The 19,324-nt window shown below is 51.2% G+C and overlaps 8 protein-coding genes across 8 annotated transcripts; 4 read left to right on the forward strand and 4 right to left on the reverse strand.

The window, feature by feature from the left end:
• Nucleotides 1–3,404: 3,404 nt before the first annotated feature.
• AKAW2_21016S (uncharacterized protein) lies at nt 3,405–3,840 on the forward strand (the record flags this gene model as incomplete). Its single annotated transcript, XM_041685794.1, has 3 exons — nt 3,405–3,446; nt 3,510–3,728; nt 3,787–3,840. 3 exons carry the CDS (start codon nt 3,405–3,407, stop codon nt 3,838–3,840), a joined length of 315 nt encoding a protein of 104 aa, XP_041539842.1.
• A 2,467-nt stretch (nt 3,841–6,307) lies between these two features.
• Nucleotides 6,308–8,094, forward strand: AKAW2_21017S (uncharacterized protein; the record flags this gene model as incomplete). Its single annotated transcript, XM_041685795.1, has 4 exons — nt 6,308–6,511; nt 6,610–6,656; nt 6,712–6,791; nt 6,842–8,094. 4 exons carry the CDS (start codon nt 6,308–6,310, stop codon nt 8,092–8,094), a joined length of 1,584 nt encoding a protein of 527 aa, XP_041539843.1.
• A 342-nt stretch (nt 8,095–8,436) lies between these two features.
• Nucleotides 8,437–9,706, reverse strand: AKAW2_21018A (uncharacterized protein; the record flags this gene model as incomplete). The annotated part of the gene is made up of 4 exons (XM_041685796.1): nt 8,437–8,781; nt 8,831–9,048; nt 9,101–9,372; nt 9,426–9,706. The coding sequence occupies 4 exons, from the start codon at nt 9,704–9,706 to the stop codon at nt 8,437–8,439; spliced, it is 1,116 nt and encodes a 371-aa protein (XP_041539844.1).
• Nucleotides 9,707–9,997: 291 nt separating this feature from the next.
• Nucleotides 9,998–11,047, reverse strand: TR07 (2-hydroxyacid dehydrogenase; the record flags this gene model as incomplete). The annotated part of the gene is made up of 1 exon (XM_041685797.1): nt 9,998–11,047. The coding sequence occupies one exon, from the start codon at nt 11,045–11,047 to the stop codon at nt 9,998–10,000; it is 1,050 nt and encodes a 349-aa protein (XP_041539845.1).
• A 1,241-nt stretch (nt 11,048–12,288) lies between these two features.
• On the forward strand, nt 12,289–13,691 carry AKAW2_21020S (fatty acid desaturase; the record flags this gene model as incomplete). The annotated part of the gene is made up of 3 exons (XM_041685798.1): nt 12,289–12,394; nt 12,477–13,330; nt 13,380–13,691. 3 exons carry the CDS (start codon nt 12,289–12,291, stop codon nt 13,689–13,691), a joined length of 1,272 nt encoding a protein of 423 aa, XP_041539846.1.
• A 176-nt stretch (nt 13,692–13,867) lies between these two features.
• On the reverse strand, nt 13,868–15,361 carry AKAW2_21021A (glycosyltransferase family 4 protein; the record flags this gene model as incomplete). The annotated part of the gene is made up of 1 exon (XM_041685799.1): nt 13,868–15,361. The coding sequence occupies one exon, from the start codon at nt 15,359–15,361 to the stop codon at nt 13,868–13,870; it is 1,494 nt and encodes a 497-aa protein (XP_041539847.1).
• A 1,226-nt stretch (nt 15,362–16,587) lies between these two features.
• ugd1 (UDP-glucose dehydrogenase) lies at nt 16,588–17,975 on the forward strand (the record flags this gene model as incomplete). The annotated part of the gene is made up of 2 exons (XM_041685800.1): nt 16,588–16,767; nt 16,821–17,975. The coding sequence occupies 2 exons, from the start codon at nt 16,588–16,590 to the stop codon at nt 17,973–17,975; spliced, it is 1,335 nt and encodes a 444-aa protein (XP_041539848.1).
• A 136-nt stretch (nt 17,976–18,111) lies between these two features.
• AKAW2_21023A (glutathione S-transferase) lies at nt 18,112–19,067 on the reverse strand (the record flags this gene model as incomplete). The annotated part of the gene is made up of 3 exons (XM_041685801.1): nt 18,112–18,464; nt 18,545–18,945; nt 19,027–19,067. 3 exons carry the CDS (start codon nt 19,065–19,067, stop codon nt 18,112–18,114), a joined length of 795 nt encoding a protein of 264 aa, XP_041539849.1.
• Between the last annotated feature and the right edge of the window lie 257 nt (nt 19,068–19,324).

Consider the following 19,324-nt stretch of genomic DNA (forward strand, 5'->3'; position numbering starts at 1 on the left):
CCCCCCCCCCTTCCTCACCACACACCATACACCACTGCATAGTAACCACCCTGACGGACAAAGTACCAAAGCTAAATCTAGCACCCAAACAACAACCTGCTATTTACTAGTTGAAATCAATATGCTGATCACTGCACCCAGAGCCTCAAACTTCCCTTCCGTGCTCCCCCCAAGCGAAGTAAAAACCTAAAGCTATACGAATAAGGCTGGCTATCAAAACCTACTTTGTCCTGCCCAATCTACTACCCATCGTCTCGGGAAGTCAAAAAAAAAGTACGAAGGTGTGTGCTTTGATGATGGCGCACGGTTGCTTGAGGTATCTGTGCTGAAGCTTCTGGCATGGTGGTGAGGTAATAGGTAGATAGCTAGCTAGTAGCGGGCGATAAATGGGATTGAAGGAGCGAGGAAGGAAGGTTTTGGGCTGCAGTGGTGGTAAGTTGGGAAGGATTCGCTAGGGACTAGAGGTATGGTGTGGATATATTTTCCTTGAGTTGTGGGAGATAAGAAGTGAAGTACTACAAGTCTTTGTATAATTGGATGGTCTGAAACTGGATATGTATTTACTGGAATTAGTGTCTGAGTATAGAAATGCTGTAGGGTAACATTATAGGTACTTCTATCTTTCTAATAGCAGTGCTAGATGGACAAATGCAGTAATTCTAGACACCGTCAATACTGCCTGTATACTTACAAAACAAATAAACATCTCTTGTTTCCATACCAGATACCATCACATGCTATTGTTTAAACGAAGGTTAAGAATAAGACCAACTCATCAGCACATCCCTGTCTCTCTCTAGAATATACTCTCTTAGTTACCCCGCCACGAATGCCACGAGAGCCCCGCTACTCCGATGATGGCAACAGTATCGCCGCCTTCGGACATAACAGTGATTCTTTGACAGAAGACATACAGTAAATTCCCGCAACCGAGGAGGCGGGATCTAGATCGAGATCGAGATCGAGCTGGATGTGTCGGCGGCAAACGAGGGTAGATAGATACATAGGCGAGCTCCTATTCTTTGCCGTGGATTATCATATTGGATTTGTCAAGCATCGACTATTTTGAATTGACGCGGAAGCACTAGTCCGAGTTGGTTTCCTCAGGCGTTGGATCTGTCTCGTGACCGGCATGGATTAGTGTTGTTACTTGTTGCTGTGGCGGTGGCTACTACTAACTTACTGCTAACCATCTACGTAGTCTCCAATCCACTCGATCTAGTTTCTCTCAGCTGGGGGCAACTGGCAGAATGGCGTGCTTTGTTCTGCAGGCGACCGGCAGGCGACCGGTGAATACTAACTACACTAACTAACAGAGGGTCTACAGTCCACATAGGTGATAGTCTAGACATGGCTGTCCTGCTCTACGGCTTGTTGTTGATGCCCAAAGCGTCAATGGCGGGGTGATTTCCAGTTACCCCTCACTCACCTTTTCTTTGATTCTCGCTGCAGCCCCTCTTCCATCTATGATAGACACTCGCCAGCCGCGTCTGGCCGCCATTAGCGCTGCCTCAAGTGACATCACTACGGTGTTCCTCTTTTTGAGATACAGATGGATACATTGCACTTGAGTTGAGCACCCATGCACCTACCGACCGTACGGTGAGTTGTTCTGTCTTCAATGCTGATGATCTAGTGCGGTGGAGTACCTATCGGCCGAGTACATACACACATCCTGGAATCCCCTCTGCTGCATACCTGGTATCTGGAGATAAGATCGGAAGAACCCCGCAGTCTGCCATCGTCCACATCTGCTGACCTGACTGACTGACTGACATTCATCCTCGTCAATGGAGTCAAGCATGGATTCCTCAGCCACAAAGGCCAACGACCGGGCCGAGTAGGGTCAGCCTGACAAAGAAGGACCGCTGCGCTCGGAAGATTGCCAACTAGGGTCTCTGCAGCCATACTGAGTCACGCGTGAACTCCCGCCCCCTCTTTGTTCCGGTCTCTGTCGATACGAAGTGTACATAGTCGACTTTCCGACTCTGGCCGTGCCTTGTCTACAAGCTAGAACTGCACGCATCCGGACGCGCAGGCAGACGGACACGTGTCGGCCGTCCAGTATGCAATCCATGCGTCATCTGAGGGCGGCTATGGGCTCGGGACCAAGGCAGTAAGCATACCGGCATCCAGCCAGGTCAGGTTCAATGAGCATTGACCTGTTCCGTCCAAGAATGATGTCTTACATCCAGCTGTCACCGCTATAAGCTTCAAGGCCCGGTGCCAGTTGATGGGTGTGTATATACCCCGCATCCTGCAGCTAGCCTGCTCCGGGCCTGCCCGGACACATGCTGCTCATCTGCCGGGGATGATACTTGTCCAATCGTTCTGGCCAAATAGTTTACACATCCGGCTGTCTCTAGCTTTTGACACGTGTGAACCCGGGGCTATCGCGGGTATGTCTTCTTTGATAACCTGCGACAAGTCATATAGAGTGTGCAAGAGGTCATAGTCCATGCCAGGACGCATGGCGCGCTGGTGATGACCAAAGCTGTTATCCATCGGGACGTGCACGATGTTGGGTGTCTAGACTATCATGAATATCGATCTTCGATGACGCCGCTGTGTTCTGCCCAAAAGGTGGTAAACTATCGGATATAGTCCTTCAGATAGCTTCTAGGCAGGCATCGTCCGTTCACATGTCAGTAGGACTAGCAGAATAGCTGCCATGGCACCACTGTCTCGACTGGCCTATTGTAGTACCCATTGAAAAGGATTCATTCACATGCCATTCTGCTTGACTTGGGCTTGAACGTCTTCACCTGCCCACCTCAGATCAATACAGCCCCTCACATAATATTTCTGTTCCTTTGTCAAGCCATCGCTTATCCAAGACGTCGCTGTGATGTCTCCAGCGAGACATGTGTCAATCACTCTGGATGTACGAGCCGACTAGTCACAGTGTCTATACTGAGCTGCAAGACTGCAAGTTAATCATTTGGAGATATTGCAAGTTATTCATGTTTACTGCCTCTATCTCAACTCATCATTAGGACGAAAATGCCATCAATCTCATCACTCATTTCGAATCAGACCTGTATATCCTCAACCCAACTACTATGAGCGATAAGCTACCAGATAGTGCCATCTATATAGGGCCCATAGAGCAAAGACAGTCAAGGAATTACCAACCGTGTCTCATATCACTCGAATCGCAGCCCCTCCTACTTGCCTTGCTCGAGACAGACAGACTGATATCCCAAACAGACGCGGATCTCGTAACTAGGTTGAGAAGCCAGTGTCTCTCTAACCAATGGATACACCATATATAAACATGAACATCATCAGCATCTGACCAAGACTTCTATTTCAGCGTATTAACCTTCAGATTGCTACGAGCTGGACATATATATATATCCAGCCGAATATGACATCGAATGTTGAGTAAGGGGTAATGTTTGATGAGGACTATGCATATTGAAGGATTGCTACAGATACCGCAAGTACATTCTCCATCACGAAAGTAAACGTCAACCTCCTGATTCTTATGTTTTTTCCTCCCCCAGATTCACACTGAGAAGACCAGGTCTGAACCAGAGATACAACTTCGATGTTTATCCAGAGCTTCCCACAACCTGTTCTCCTGTTCATGGAGCAACCCCAGCCCGGGGGGTCCAAAGCAAAAGAGTACATTCGTCAGGTTATGTGCAATTTCGGCGTGGAAGGGCTGGCATGGTGAAGAATGTGATCTCACTTCGACAGTGCCTTTCTCTTCATTCACACATGTAAGAAATTGAAGTTCTGAATAGACGTGCTTTTTGTATTTTGCTGATATTCTTGCAGATGGATACTATGCTAGAACTTTTGGGTCCAGGTGGATCAGAAACAGATATATAGTGTTTTCAGGACGTAGAGTAGGAAAGTGAAATGTATTACTATGATGGTATGTCTATCGTTCACGGCTTCTATTACTAGCTTTTCCCAGTGTCTTTTCCATTCTGAGACAGGCCAAGGAATCATAAGTGCTGGTAAGCTAGGCACAGGTTAGGTTTCAATGAGTGCTAGTATTAAACTAGCACACCATACCAGGGACGTGATATGGAGGCAGGCGTTCATCTGTGGGATCCAAGTCTAGTGCCTCTGGGCTGAAATATCTTCTGACCCCCTGCTCAAGCATCCTTTACCCGATGTCAAAGACAGCCAATGTTTCATGCCGTGAGCAAATTAGCATCCCTACACCTGTTGAAACCACCAGCTAACCGAAACAATCCTCTCTCTAGCTGCAGACAGCTAGTCTAATTCCACGATCGCAAAACCAATGCCCATTTTACAAAGCCTTATTCCCTCCTCCCTACAGCCTTGTGCTCTAGACCCAACCCTCGCTAACCAACATCCGACCATCCGACCAATTTGAAAACCAAACACAAAATCGACGAGGTCCAGAATCCAAAAGCAATGAATTAAACTTCAACCAGTCTCAATCTTAGCGTGTCGGAGCGCACTCAATCCCCACCGCGGAGGATACTTGAACTCCACTAGCGCAGCGTCCGTCTTACGCAGCGTTTTCAGCAAGTTAAAAAGAAATCTAAATCAATGAGGCAGGACGAATCACGTTCCTTCAGTTTCAGGGTTGCCTGGCTGGGAGTGGAGTCACTTTTTCCTTAACTCCATGCGTGGTTGTAAACTAGTTCAGTAGTTATCGCGGATGATGGCCGATTGCGGTGACAAATTGGTTTGGCTAAGCGGATATACTAACTACTGCCCCGGGATGATCTGTGCTCAGGGGTTCGGTCCGGGCGGCCCTCGGTTGCTTGGCTTGCTGGTGGTCCACGGATATAACATGCTGTGGGTTCGTGATGTTGGTGAGTGATGAGTGGTGTTGTGAGGGTCGTGATACGAGGTCGATGGGATTAGGTTTGTTGGTAAGTACTACGTAGTTGCTGTGTGCTGCTGCTTTGGTTTGTTTGTAGGCAGACCCCGCGGTCATATGAGATGGTTTGGGCTAGTAGTGGAAACGGACCGGCCTCTTTTTGTCAATAGACTAGCCTTATGGTTAGCTTCGTGTCAGGTTGATTAGTTTGCTATGGGATTAATTGGTCTGCTTGGCGAGGCAAGTGGCTGGCTACCATTTTACCGGTATTGTGTTGAGTTGAGTGGTGAGTGCGTGATCTCTCGCGGTGCTGGCAGCTGGAAATGCTTCATGACCGCCTGGAAAATAAGAGTCTAGCAGACTTTTCTCCTAGCTGTAGTCATCAAAAACAGCTAATGGGGATAGTAGCCCATAGGGTCTTCAGCAGTAGTGTACGTTAAGCCGAATCAAGATGGCGAGATCAGGACATTGCAAGAAACAGAGGCAAGATGGAGGACGACGATTGACAGTTGCAATGACCTTTTAGTCATGCGGATAGCATTTCCACCTGTCGTGGTATTTGGCAAGGGGTAAGTAGACAGCTTTGATCAGCTCCAGGCACTTCACTCAACTTCATAAGCTTTGTTCGCCGTCGCAGATGATGTGGCGAAACCTCCCGCGCCAGTTGTCCGCAAGGGATAACCATGTAGGGCTTGCTGTCTGAATGAGTGTCGGGGCAACGGATCTCATGGCCAGCACAGCTCTCTGTATACTGTAGACTCGTTACACAGATTATGTTCTGTCCATTGAATAGAACAGTTCATCTTACAGTTCAATCCACATTCTGGTGGGTGGTGCATCAAGACCCAAACAATCGTACTAACACAATGACAATAGAACCAGAGGTAGAAGCATCTTTTTCATAGGATTCTGATATCAATCAGCCGCTATGCAGGGATAATAGATCGATCGCATCTGATCTCGTGCCTGATTGATAAGCTCATCATCAGATTGAGACTCATAATTTCGAATTCCTTCCTCTCCGTCTCCTGCATTCCGAACCCCCGGAACCATGTCGATCCCTGCCTCCAGGCAAAGTCCATATCCAGACAATTAAAACAACGCATCAATTAAACTTTCAGGTCCGACCACTAGCATTGAACTAAACAGGGACTAACAGACCGGACAGACCGGTTCTATCCACAATTCCATTATCGCGTCCCGTCGTTGGCAACCGGTGCCTCTTGGCCTCCGATCGCGCATGCATTAGCGACAGGCTGTTTCTTCCCCCTCGTCGTACGATCAGTCATGCAGGAAAACTGTGTTCATTTAAATGGCAATTTAGGTTCTGAGTCCTGCATATTAATCGTGCTTTAGCTCGGAAAATTTTCTTCTGCTGCCGCTGCTGCTGCTGCTCCTGGCCGTTCTTTAAACATAATCTGTTCCTACTCATCTCTCCATCCCTGTCTTTTTCTATGTCTGTGTGCTAAGAGAAGATTGGAATCGACGAGCACGATGGAGTTCGAGCACGAGCCCAAGCAGCAGGTTGATCCTGTGGTGGCCACCGACTTACAACATTCCGACAGTCCATCCACCGTGGATGTGCCGATCAACGCTTCTGGCCACAAGCAGGAGCTCGAGCGCAATTTTGGCTTCATTAACATTTGTGGTTTGGCTTTGACTAGTGGAAACACTTGGATTGCTTTGGGTGGGAGTATTGTAAGTGACTTCTTCAATCGTTCTTATTTGATAGATGTCGTCACCTGTAGATTTGCTTGTCTCCGACCGTCTGATAACTGATACTTTCGACTATCCAGGTCACGGCTATCTATGATGGAGGTCCGCCCGGTGTGATCTATGAGATGTATGTCCACTGCCACAGCAATTTTATATCAAAGTCAATACTAATGTTCTCCCAGGATCGCGGCCTCATTCTTCTACTGGTTCATCGCTGCATCTCTCGCTGAACTTGCCTCGTCCATGCCATCATCCGGTGGAGGTTCGTCTTTCACCATACATACACTCAGAACAACACACTGACCTCTACAGTCTACCACTGGGCATCCGTCACAGCAGGAAAATATGGTCGCGTCTGCGGCTGGTTCGCCGGCTGGTGGAACTTCCTAGCCTGGATCTTCGGTGCTGCTTCGACGACGCAGATTCTAGGCACGCAGGTCGTGTCCGCATACGCCTTGTTCCACCCTGACTACACCATCGAGCGCTGGCACGTCTTCATTGCCTACCTGATCTGCTCCATCCTCTGCTGCTTCCTGGTCGCCTTCGCCAACCGTGCCCTCCCCATGATCGAATCATTGGGCGGATTCCTCGTCGTCGGTGGCTTCCTCGTCACCGTCATTGTCTGCGCCGTGATGCCCCACGTCAACGGACAGCCCTACGCCACGGACGACTTCGTCTGGCGCGACTGGCTCAACGAGGCCGGATACAGCAGCGATGGCTTCGTCTTCTGCCTGGGAATGCTCAACGGCGCCTTCGCCGTCGGCACCCCCGATGTCATCTCCCATCTGGCCGAGGAGGTCCCCAAACCGGGGAAGAACATTCCTCTGGGCATGCTGGCTCAGTACGTGATGGGCTTCTTCACAGCCTTCATCTACCTGATTGTCATCTTCTACGGTATCACCGACTTGAACGCTGTTCTCGAAGCCCCCTACCTCTTCCCTCTGACCGAAATCTACCTCCAAATCACCGGCACCCGCGGCGGCTCTCTCGGCCTCATCATCGTCTCCATGCTGCCACTCTTCGTCGCCATCGTCGGCTGCTACCTCACCTCCAGCCGTGTCCTCTGGACACTGGCCCGCGACCGCGCTACCCCCTTCAGCAGCTACCTCGGTCGAGTCAACCACCGCTTCAAGAACCCTCTCAACTCGGTCCTCGTCTGCGGCTTGATCGCTATCATCCTCGGCTGTATCTACGTCGGTAACTCCACCGCATTCAGCGCCTTCGTCAGCTCTTTCGTCGTCTTGACGACCCTGTCTTATTCCGCTGCTATTCTTCCGCATCTGCTTCGTGGCCGTCAGGGCATCCCCCGTGGATGGTTCTGGATGAGTGGGATTACGGGGTATCTGGTGAACACGGTCACTTGTCTGTATATGATCGTATTCATTGTCATCTTCTGCTTCCCGTTCTCGATGCCTGTGGATGCCGAAACCATGAACTATACGTGTTTGATCACGGGTGGCTTCACTATCTTCATTGCCCTGTTTTGGTTCGTGCGTCAGGGCAGCTATACTGGGCCCAAGGCTATTGCGCTGGAGAGTAGTGCGTTGGCTAAGGATGCTATCTAGTGGGGGGAGGTTGTATAGTACTGTATATAGGAGGATAAAAGTCTGCTACTAAGTTTAAATAATTTAGATTAATCATGAAATAATACACAAGAGCGCTGTTCATGCAGTTCGATTTATATACTATGAGTACTAGTAGTACTAAACAAAGATGCATGTCTGGTGTCTTCTTCACTGTAATACATATATCTATATATATACTATCCTGGTCTACGACCGGATTAGACTTGTTGATAGTGCTAGAGCCAGCACGAAAGAGACATGAATATAGATTGATTGGGAAAATCAATAACATGAGAGGGGATATTCTACATGCCATGGTAATGGAACGAGCATGGACGAGTCTCACACACCATCAAACCATTTATGCACCAATGCCTGACGTGCTGTAATTCTCCTTCTTGGATCAAGGTTCGTCATGGCGCAAATCAAGCTTTTAAAATCATCGTCAACTCCCTGCCAAAGAGAGAATGGCCTGATCGGGTTGTCCTGATTAAATCCATTCAGGGTTATGTTAAAGACAGAGGCCCAGGGATTGTCACCGAGGTATTCGAGAAAACCATGAAATCCATCGTTGTCGGCGAAGTAGGAGATCTGGCGTTCAATCACGACGGCTAAGCGGTCTATGCCTTCATCTAATTCGTCGTCTCCGACTGCGAATATGACCCGTTTATGTACCACGTAGATACACTAGTGAAAGTTAACGAACCGAGATTTTGAATCAAGTGGTGATACTTACAACAAGAGCGAACGAGAAGATATCGGACGGTTTATTCACCCGTCCTCTAGCATGGGCTTCGGGACTCCTCCACATCCAGTTGCCTGCTTGCTTCCCAAGCATGGATGAGCCAGGGGGGATGTGGACGGCGTCTTCGAGGTCGCCGAGTTGGACTTTATCGATGGTGATGCCGTCATCGGACTGTTTCCAGTTGACGAAGAAGTTGTCCGCTTTAATATCTATCCAGAGTAAGCTACTGTCTGTTAGTCCACTCATGGTAAATCAATTCACCTGTGTGAACAATGTCTCTGTCATGTATCTCGGCAATCCCACGAAGAGCTTCCTTGAGAAGTTTCTTTCTTGTTCCAAGAGACAAGTCCTGTTGAGCTAGGTGTAGAAGATGACCGGTGAAGTATTCAAACACAAACATTGATTTATCAGGGATGATATCCTGAGGAAGACGAACATGGCTGGTATTGTTGCGTAATCTTCTGTTTACGTCCTGAAGGTCTTCGAAATTGACCTCGTGGATATATTTCAATATGAATCTCTGATCACCAGCGCTAATGGACTAGTAAGGGAGTGGTCATGAGAAGTAGTAGTCAAGTCTACTCACGTTGCAAGGAGAACCTGACGTGGCGGAGATGATTCTTCCTGAAGAGCCCGTTCAACTTTATAATGACGGCCAGATTTGCCAATATACTCATCAGCGTGGATTGAGGAAGTTAGAATTGTGCTTGCTCTGCGGTGGAGACGACTGTTGACGATCGATCTGTAGCTAGGGAGTCTTGAACTCACGAGAGCCGAGTATGCCCGCGCCTTGAAAGAGTGCATAATTGGGGAACATGATGACAGCATCGAGACAACGTAACTGAATGGGGTAGTAAAGAATCGCATCGACTAGAGTATCTGTATGAGATGTGTGGCTTCGAATGGAAGTCAACATCAGGTGACAGATGCAAGGGATGTCCGGGGAGAGAAACGCCACTGTGGCACGGCTGGAGAACAACATTGTGCTGAGCAATCAATGTGACCCATGAACATGATGTCTTAATTCTGGCATATTACAAAATTTGCACTTTCTCATGATCGAGTGAGACCTGCACTCTAATCAAATGCTTACTCGGGGATCGCAGGCTCAACACAGCCCCAGACAGGCAGGTATATTGCTACAGATATTCCATACATCTACAAACGAACTGGCTCCTTATCCTCCTCAACACACAAATGTCCCTCTCTAACCAACGAATTTTTACATGACCGCTTCTTCGCCCAATCCTCCAAATTGTTCAGTGACACCTGGGCAATCTCACTTAGTGCCTCGCGCGTGAAAAACGCCTGATGCCCACACACGAGGACATTGGGAAACGTCATCAGTCGCATCAATGTATCATCATGGATGATCTCCGCTGAATGGTCATTATAGAACAGGTCCCCTTCTTCCTCATACACATCCAACGCCAACCCACCCAATCTTCCATCCTTCAACGCCTGCACCGCATCCCTTGTATGGATCAGCCCGCCTCGCGAGGTATTCACCACCATCGCCCCCCTCTTCAACTTGGCCAGGCTTTCCGCATTGATCAAATGTCTCGTTCCCTCTGTCAACGGACAATGCAAGCTCACCACATCACTGCGTCCCAGCAATTCGTCCATTCCTACATAATTTCCTCCTATCTCCTTCTCAAACTCCTCCCCACCATATGGATCGGCCCCAAGCAACACACAGCCAAACCCCTTCATGATCCTCGCGAATGCCATTCCAATGCGACCCAATCCCACCACACCCACCGTCTTCCCTGCCAAGGTCTGACCTAGGAACCCTTCTAGATTGAAGTTGCCTTCGCGCACACGGTTATACGCGCGGTGCGTCTTGCGGTTCAAGGTTTGGATCAGCGCCACGGCGAACTCGGCCACGGCTTCGGGGGAGTAGCTGGGGACATTGGCGACGAAGAAGCCGAGGGCTTCGGCGGCGGGGAGGTCGATGTTATTGAAGCCGGCGCAGCGGAGGAGAATGGCACGGACGCCATAGGAGTGTAGAGCGTGCAGGACAGTGGCGTCGAGGGTGTCGTTTACGAAGACACAGACAGCATCACTGGAGCGCGCGAGGGAGACGGTGGACGAGGTTAGAGCGAAGGGGTGAGCGGTGATGGTGGTTAGATCTGGGTGAAAAGTCTGGAGGGTCTGATTAAAGTAATGGGTATCGTATGATTTGGCGGAGAAGAGAGTGAGTTTCATCGTGCTGGCTGATTGTTTGTTTAGATGTACTGTAGATTGTGTGAAATAAGTGCTGGTAAGTAGTTTTTAGGGAAGTATGGATGAAAGGCTGGCGGGGTTACACATGGGAGGGGTAATGACGTATCCTATATTGACAGTTGAGTTTATTGGAGTTTAATTTGGGTTTACATGGTGTGATGCTGTAAGGATGGCTGGATGTAGTGAATGGCGTGTTGAGCGCATTTGGTGATGCCGACCGGCTCGATTGGTACGCAGTGGCAGCCCGCAGCTGATACGTCCTTCTTCATGTATCCGGGAATGAAGCTTATAGGGGCTCCCTATCTGGCTATAACATATCATGCAAATGCATACTAGTTATGAACAACGCCTCTATACTCAAACTTCAACGATAACAACTGTTTGTGAGTTGTCCGGAGATATTGATGCTGTTGCTAATTATAGATAGGGCACTAGCGTATCTATCTCTGTGACGGGTATGGAGCTTCAAAGGTTTAACAACTACATTCAGCTAATGACGACGTCTATCTACTGGGCTACACGAGTCAATCGCAACATTGGGATATATATTGGCTTGACCTCTAGGGATCGACGCGGGGGAGCTAACTGGAGCTAACTGGAAGAACATCTGCCACTTGCTGTTCTCGGAAAAGTGACTCCGCCCCCGCCGACCAAGTGGACATCTCCTGCCCCCATCGGAATGGCACCAATCTGATTTCAGACCCTGGAGATCTCAATTGAATGTCAACATGTACATCTTCCCTCACACCTCATGGGTAGAAAAAGTCGACATCATGACCTGATCATGAGAGGAATTGATGGAATTGCCCTAGATGAAATGTGCTCGTCATGGATGCTCTTGACCCACCATCTCCATCCATGGTTACTGTCCCCAGGCACACTGCTGGCAGACACATCACCACCACCACTGATTTTAAGGCCTCCATTAGCGACACGCTCAGTTAGGAGCAAGCTGGGGTATGTATGGATGGTCTGATCGGAATCATCGAGCACGGGGATAGATCGGATAATATGCCAGGCAGATAGATACTTACTGACCATCGTCTCAGCTCATCCGATGCTGTCAGCCCCACCCCCTTTTTTTCTTCTTCGGCGGTCCGTTAAAGCTTGTTCGATTGTCACTCGCAACAGGAATTTTTTGGGCCAATACCTCCCTTTGCTTTACTGTCCAAACGTGCCTTGCTTCCCGCCAAATCCAGGAGATTATTCCTGTTCTGCTGGCCATGGACCCTTCCACCTTTATCGATCCCTATCTAACCCCGCCCGATCGACTGGTCCTCGATAACCTGCTGCTCGATAGCCAATCCACCCCGGAAAAGCCCAAATCATGTACATTCTCACCCGCCCGTCAACTAACTTCATTGCCACTGCTCTTCCGGGTTTCATGCTAACTTTCTCCTGCCCACTAAAGCCGGCGGGACCCCCGATGTCCCTCTAGATGCCGACGCGACCGTCAGCCAACTGGAGGCCTTTAATGACCCCCGGCATGCCGACTTCGTCCCGACCATCTTCTTCACCTGGGATTTGAAGGACATCAAGCTGCCTCCGCTGCTAGATGCATGGCTGCTGCAACCGTATATCAAGGCCGCGCGGTCCATCGTCCGGGTGGACACCGACGTGGTCATGCTCACCCATCTCTTGCTCTACTTCACCACCTCTGTGCCTAGTGCGATCTATCTCTTCCGTAACTTCCACTGGCTCCATGGCGTGCTGCACTGGATCATGCAGTCCTACTACGTGGGCACCTATACCCTGATGATGCACCAGCACATCCACATGGGTGGCATCCTGAAAAAGCGCAATTGGTGGCTCTTCGACACGATCTTCCCCTACATCACGGATCCCTTGATGGGCCACACCTGGAACTCCTACTTCTACCATCACGTCAAGCATCACCACGTCGAAGGCAACGGCCCGGATGATCTATCTTCAACGATCCGGTACCAGCGCGACAGTCTGGCCGATTTCGCCTGCTACGTCGGCCGCTTCTACCTCTTCATCTGGCTGGAGCTGCCCACCTACTTCCTGCGTAAAGGAAAGACCCTGTTGGGTTTGAAAGCAGCCTTTTGGGAACTCAGCAGCTACCTGATGATGTATCTGCTCTGGAACTACGTCAGCTGGAGAGCGACACTGTTTGTCTTTGTTCTTCCGTTCCTGCAGCTGCGTGTAGGTCTCATGGTGGGGAACTGGGGACAGCATGCGTTTGTCGACGAGACGGATCCCAACAGTGACTTTCGCTCCAGTATCACCTTGATTGATGTAGCGGTATGCTCCAACTATTCCTCAATTCTGACCACATACTCACTATGAATAGAGCAACCGCTTCTGCTACAATGATGGCTACCACACCTCGCATCACTTGAACCCGCGCCGCCACTGGCGCGACCATCCCCTCGCCTTCTTGCGGCAAAAGGACCGGTATGCATCCGAGCATGCCCTTGTGTTCCGCAACATCGACTACATTATGATCACGGTGCGACTGATGCGCAAGGACTACGACCACCTGGCGCGGTGTCTAGTGCCGATGGGTGACCAGATCGGCATGACGCATGCAGAGCTTGCGGCGATGCTGCGTCGCAAGACGCGTCGCTTCAGCGAGGAGGAAATCAAGCGGAAGTTTGCCTGATTGCCTCTTTCCATTCTTACATTTTGTGCTATACCCTAGCTGCTTCTGGAGAACATCCCAATACTGGAAGAGGAGGTAGGGTTGTATATACAGACTCACATACTCTAAAAGAAGATGTAATACATAATCTATTGCATACACATACACATACCCATTTATGCCATGTCTTCTCTCCACTAAGCAGCAGCAGCAGCAGCAGACCCCCGACCAACCCACCTCCCCAACAGCGGCACCCTCCCCAGCACCCTGGGCACAATCCTTGACCCATGCACAATCAACGGCACAACAGCTACCATCCACATCACATACACCACCGCAACTGCAATTCCCAACTTGACCCTCTCCCAAAACGACACCTTCGCTCTATTCCCCCCTAACAACGCCCTCTCCTCATCCCTTCCCCCATTGGCTTCCAAAGCATCCACCATTCTCCCCACCACCCTCCGATTAATCCTCTCCCAAGTCATATCCTCCGCAAACACCCTCGCCCCTCTCCCCAACCGCCCCCTCAACCTCCCATCCCGCAACATCTCCCCCACAAGCCCACTGAACACGCCCACGTCCCCCTCCGCCACCGGAACCAAATACCCCGTCTCCTGATTCCTCACGATATCCGACGGTCCCCCCTGATCCCTCGCGATGACCGGCACCCCACTCGCCATAGCCTCCAGCACGACCAGCCCGAACGTCTCCGTAACAGAGCAATGCAGGAATATATCCGCGGAAGCATAGATCCTCGCTAACTCCACCCCAGTCTTAAATCCCAGGAAGATAACATGTGAAGAGATGTGGTGAAAGAGAGATTGGATGCGTGCCGTCACAGTTGGGTTGGCGTTCCCACCGACTATCACCATCTTAAAGGGGATTTTAGTACTGGAGAGAAGATGGGTAATTGCCTCAGCGAGGAACTCGAATCCCTTCTCCGGTGCAATCCGACAGACTGTTAGGAGGATGGCCTCGCCGTTCGGGGCTAGCGTATCCCGTAGGGACTGGGATCGACGGGACGGGTTGAAGAGACCTGTGTCCACCCCCCGTCCTAACCGGTGCGTTCTGTGGATGGGAGTATTGGTGGATCTTAAGTAGCTTAGGACATCGCTGCACGGGTAGAAAATCGTGTGGATGCAGGGCGTGCGGAAGAGATATCCCTCTACGAGGGAGAGGAGCCAGACGGCGAAGATGGAGAGGGGTCTAGGGAAGATGATGGAGCTGTAGGAGGAGAGGTCTGTTTGGTAGTTTAGGAGCGTTGGTTGGGGGTTGTGGAGTTGGCGGAGTTGCAGGAGGAGTTGGAAGCCTAGACTGGCTGGGCTGGCGATGTAGATTAGGTCTGGGGTGAAGGTTTGGGGGTAGATTGTCGTGGTGAGGTGGAAGGGGTAGACGAGGGTGAGGTCTGGGTTGTAGGGGAGGGGGTAGCCGGGGAGGCGGATTGTTGTTGCTGTTTCTTCTTCGTGGGTTTGATGATGTTGTGATGGTGAGGATGATGGTGGTGGTGGTGAGGTGAACTGTGGTGCCACGACGGCCAGTTCGACGCCATTGCGACGCAGATACTCAATCAGCTTTCCAGTTGTGCGACTGACGCCGTTGACTGGACCCAGAGATTCGGTGGTGAGGAGGATGCGCTTGCCTTTGAGGATGCTGGGGAAGTCTTCGGAGGGGGGAGGAAATGAGGGCATGTTGATGATGTTGATACTATTCAACCAGTATCTGATTGGTGGACTGTATATCTAGACACAGTCTACGACTACCAGGAGTGCACGCACGTACTTATGTTCTACAAGAATGGACAATGCGGTGTGCAGAGCAACCAGACCCAGGAGGACAAACTACACCCCACAGATCATTACTCCCCTACAATGGGAATCACTGCAGGTGATGCACAAGAATTGTTCGTGTCGCCGGGCTGGATGCGGGCACGTGGGCTGGCTGGAGAGAATCGCTCGTTCGGGCGGATCACCAGCCAAATTTCATGCCTTCAATGCCTCCTGCAGCCCCCCGAATGGTTGATCCAGTGGCAGTCCATGCTGCCCCCCGCGTGCATCAACCCATGCAGCTCTGTGGCATTGACTCCCTCTTTCGCCCTCATGCTCTGCTGCTCACGTTCCGCTGCAACGGCCATGCGCCCTCCGCGCAAGACCTTATCTCCTCGGTCGCCCGACGATCTCTTGCCTCTAAGTATCTGGGCAGATGCTTATACTGCTTGTAGTCCCGTCGCCCTTGTCTTGTCTTGTTATCTTGCCCCTCAGTCGTCTCGTCAGTTCCTGGACTGACTGATGAGTGAGGTCTGTCGCCGACGGTTACACAAGAAACAACTACAAGCAGCAGCAGCAGCAAAATGGATCTCGCTTCTTCACCACAGAGCTCTCTCGAATGGGATCTAGATGACAGTTCAACCTGTCCCACTACCCCCGCATCTAGTCCGTTGTTTCGCGCTGCAAAGGTGGACGATGTCTCGTCGCATTCCACCTCGCCTGCAGGAATCACAGACACCCAGGGAGCCCACAACGACGCCGCGACCGCCATTCGGCACGCATTCTGGCTAACGACCGTGTAAAGAGCGTCTGCGTGGTGGGTGCAGGATACGTGGGTAGGCTTCTGCTGGCACACTGCCCTTATCTACGAGCCAAACTAAGCCAGCCCTACAGGCGGACCAACCGCGGCTGTTCTCGCGCTATACAATCCCTCCATCGCAGTGACAGTGCTAGACCGGGACCCTCGTCGCATTCAGAGCTGGAAGTCGGCGCATCTCCCCGTACATGAACCCACCCTGTACAATGTGGTGCGCGCAACGCGCGATGGCTCAGACGTGGCTCAGAGTGTTGGTACCGAAGGCTCAGAGTACTCGCGCCGACAGCCCAACCTATTCTTCACATGCGACTCGACGACTATCGCAGACGCAGACATGATCTTCCTGGCCGTCAATACACCCACCAAGACCTTCGGTCTCGGTGCTGGTAGAGCCACCGACATGACAGCCGTCGACGGCGCCGTGCAGGAGATAGCACGCTACGCAAAGCCAGGAGCCATCATCGTCGAGAAGAGCACCGTGCCATGTGGAACAGCTGAACGGGTGCGACAAACAGTAAGCCTCATCCCCACCCCTTATATAACGAGAGTATAAAATTGACGGATTAGCTCACCACCCTCCGCCCCAACACCCCCTTCGAAGTCCTCTCCAACCCCGAATTCCTCTCCGAAGGCTCCGCCATCGACAACCTCGTCCACCCGGACCGCGTCCTGATCGGCTCTTCAGGAACAGCCCCAGGCCGGCGCGCCGCCCGCATGCTCGCCCACCTCTACTCCTGGGTCCCTCCGACGCGCATCCTCCAAGTAAACGCCTGGTCATCGGAACTCGCCAAACTCGTCGCCAACGCCATGCTGGCCCAGCGCATCAGCAGCATCAATTCCGTTAGCGCGATCTGCGAAAAGACCGGCGCAGACGTCGATCAAGTGGCGCGTGCCATTGGCATGGACGCGCGCATCGGACCACAGTTCCTCAAAGCCGGAGTCGGATTCGGCGGGTCCTGTTTCCGCAAAGACATCGCCAGTCTGACATATCTCGCTGGATCACTAGGATTAGACGAAGTCGCGCACTACTGGCGCCAGGTCAATGCTATGAACGAGTACCAGCGTGTGCGGTTCGCACGGAGAGTCATCGACCGCTTCGACGGGAATCTCTCCGGTAGGAAGATCGCCGTGCTGGGGTTCGCGTTCAAGAAAGACACCGGGGATACGCGCGAATCGCCGGTTGTGGATGTTATCAGACTGTTGCTTGAGGAGAGGCCGGCGGAGATTGATATCTTTGATTTGTTCTGTCATGAGGAGGATGTATTGTGTGAGTTGGAAGCGGCCTGTGGGAAGGAGGCTGTGGCTGCTAGGGTTAAGGTCCTGTCGGATCCGTACTTGGCCTGTTCGCAGGCTAACGCGGTTTTGGTCATGACGGACTGCGAGCAGTTCAAGAATGGGCGGAAGCGCAGTGCTGCTCGCTCGGACTCGGAGGTGTTTGAGAGTCTGGATGAGATGCTGTCGCCGGTGCGCAAGGATGAGGAGTGGACGTACAATGGGGCTACTTATCGATTGACGCCGGAGGAAGGGTGTGGGAGTGACTGTGCGGCCTGTCGGAGCTGGGCGCCACCGCGGTCTGTGGCTGTGGTGAATGAGCCGTTGGAGTGGGCGCGCATTGCGTACAACTTGAGAGATCCGAAGTGGGTGTATGATGGACGGGGATGTTTAGATGGGGCGGAGCTGCAGAAGTTGGGGGTGGAGAGTGAAGCTATTGGGCGGATGTAATCATACCATTAATTTCACTCACTGATATAGATAGATTGCACAATTAATTACTACTTAATACTATCATATATACCATACCCCAATCCCAAAACCCAAACACATCAAACAAAATGAAATAGTAACAAAGGGAGATAGATTACAGAGAAGCCTCAAACTTCCCATCCACCTCCTCCACCTTCTTCACAGCCCTAATATACCCCTCCTCCTTCTGCAACCTCTCCGCATACTTCGCCAACAGCGGAAACTTATCCAACTGGTCCTGCAACCTCCCCGACATAGCAATCACGGGGAAGCTCATCATAATATCCGCGGCCGTCAACTCCGTCCCGCACAGATACGCACCTCCATTAGGACTACTCCGCAGCTGATCCTCCAAGAACTCCAAATGCGACTGAATATTCCTCGCCAGGAAAGCCTTTTCCACCTGGCCCGCCACAAGGCGCGGAAGCGGCTTGACGAAGAAGGGCATGCCGGGGGGGTTTTTCACCGCTGTTATCACCACCATTAGCATTGACATCCTTCCTTGTCCGCAGGACAAATATCATCATGGTGGGGGGGGGGAAGCATACTATCCATAACCAACTGCATCACCAAAAACGGCATGAGACTTCCCTCAGCATAGTGCATGAAGTAGCGATAGCGCATCCATTCCTCGGTTTCACCGCCCACTACACCCTCCTGGTTGGGTTTCCATCGAGCAGGGAGGAGAGGTTTCTCTGCTGCGTTGTCGCCGAAGTGGTCGAGCAGGTACTCGATGATGATGCCGGACTCGGCGAGCACGATGGGCTTCTGGTCTGGAGGGGCGTTGGCGGGTTGGATTGTTAACAAAGGAGACTTTCCTAGCGGATGGATCTCTTTTAGTTCGGGGGGTGCGAGCTTGTCGGGTCCGCGGTGGTAGATCTTCAGCTCGTAGGTTAGGTGCAGGGCTTCGAGAAGCCAGAGGATGCGGTGGGAGCGGGATTGGGAGAGCCTGGATTCATGTGGTATTTTATTGTTAGTGTTGGGTGTAGGGGGGAATAAATGTGGAGGGTATGGGAGGGAGGGTATGTACCAGTAGAGGGTGATTTTGGTGCCTTTGTTGGGGTCGGCCATTTTGAGTGTATTGATTAGATTGGATTGGATGGGAGGTGGTAGTGGTGTGGTGAATCGGAGGATGGTGTGTATGTTATCTTATATGTAAATAGCCTAGGGATGAATGTGATTGAGTGCTCATCACACATAAATTAGGAACTTATCATGCGCGAACGAACCTCGGATGTTCTCGTGAAGACTGACGCCATGAGTGGGGCGCCCATTTTTGCGATCATAACTGTAGATACCAGAGGAGGATTCCGAATCTAACTATTCAA

The sequence above is a fragment of the Aspergillus luchuensis genome, chromosome 2, assembly GCF_016861625.1.
Source record: "Aspergillus luchuensis IFO 4308 DNA, chromosome 2, nearly complete sequence".
Lineage (NCBI taxonomy): Eukaryota > Fungi > Ascomycota > Eurotiomycetes > Eurotiales > Aspergillaceae > Aspergillus > Aspergillus luchuensis.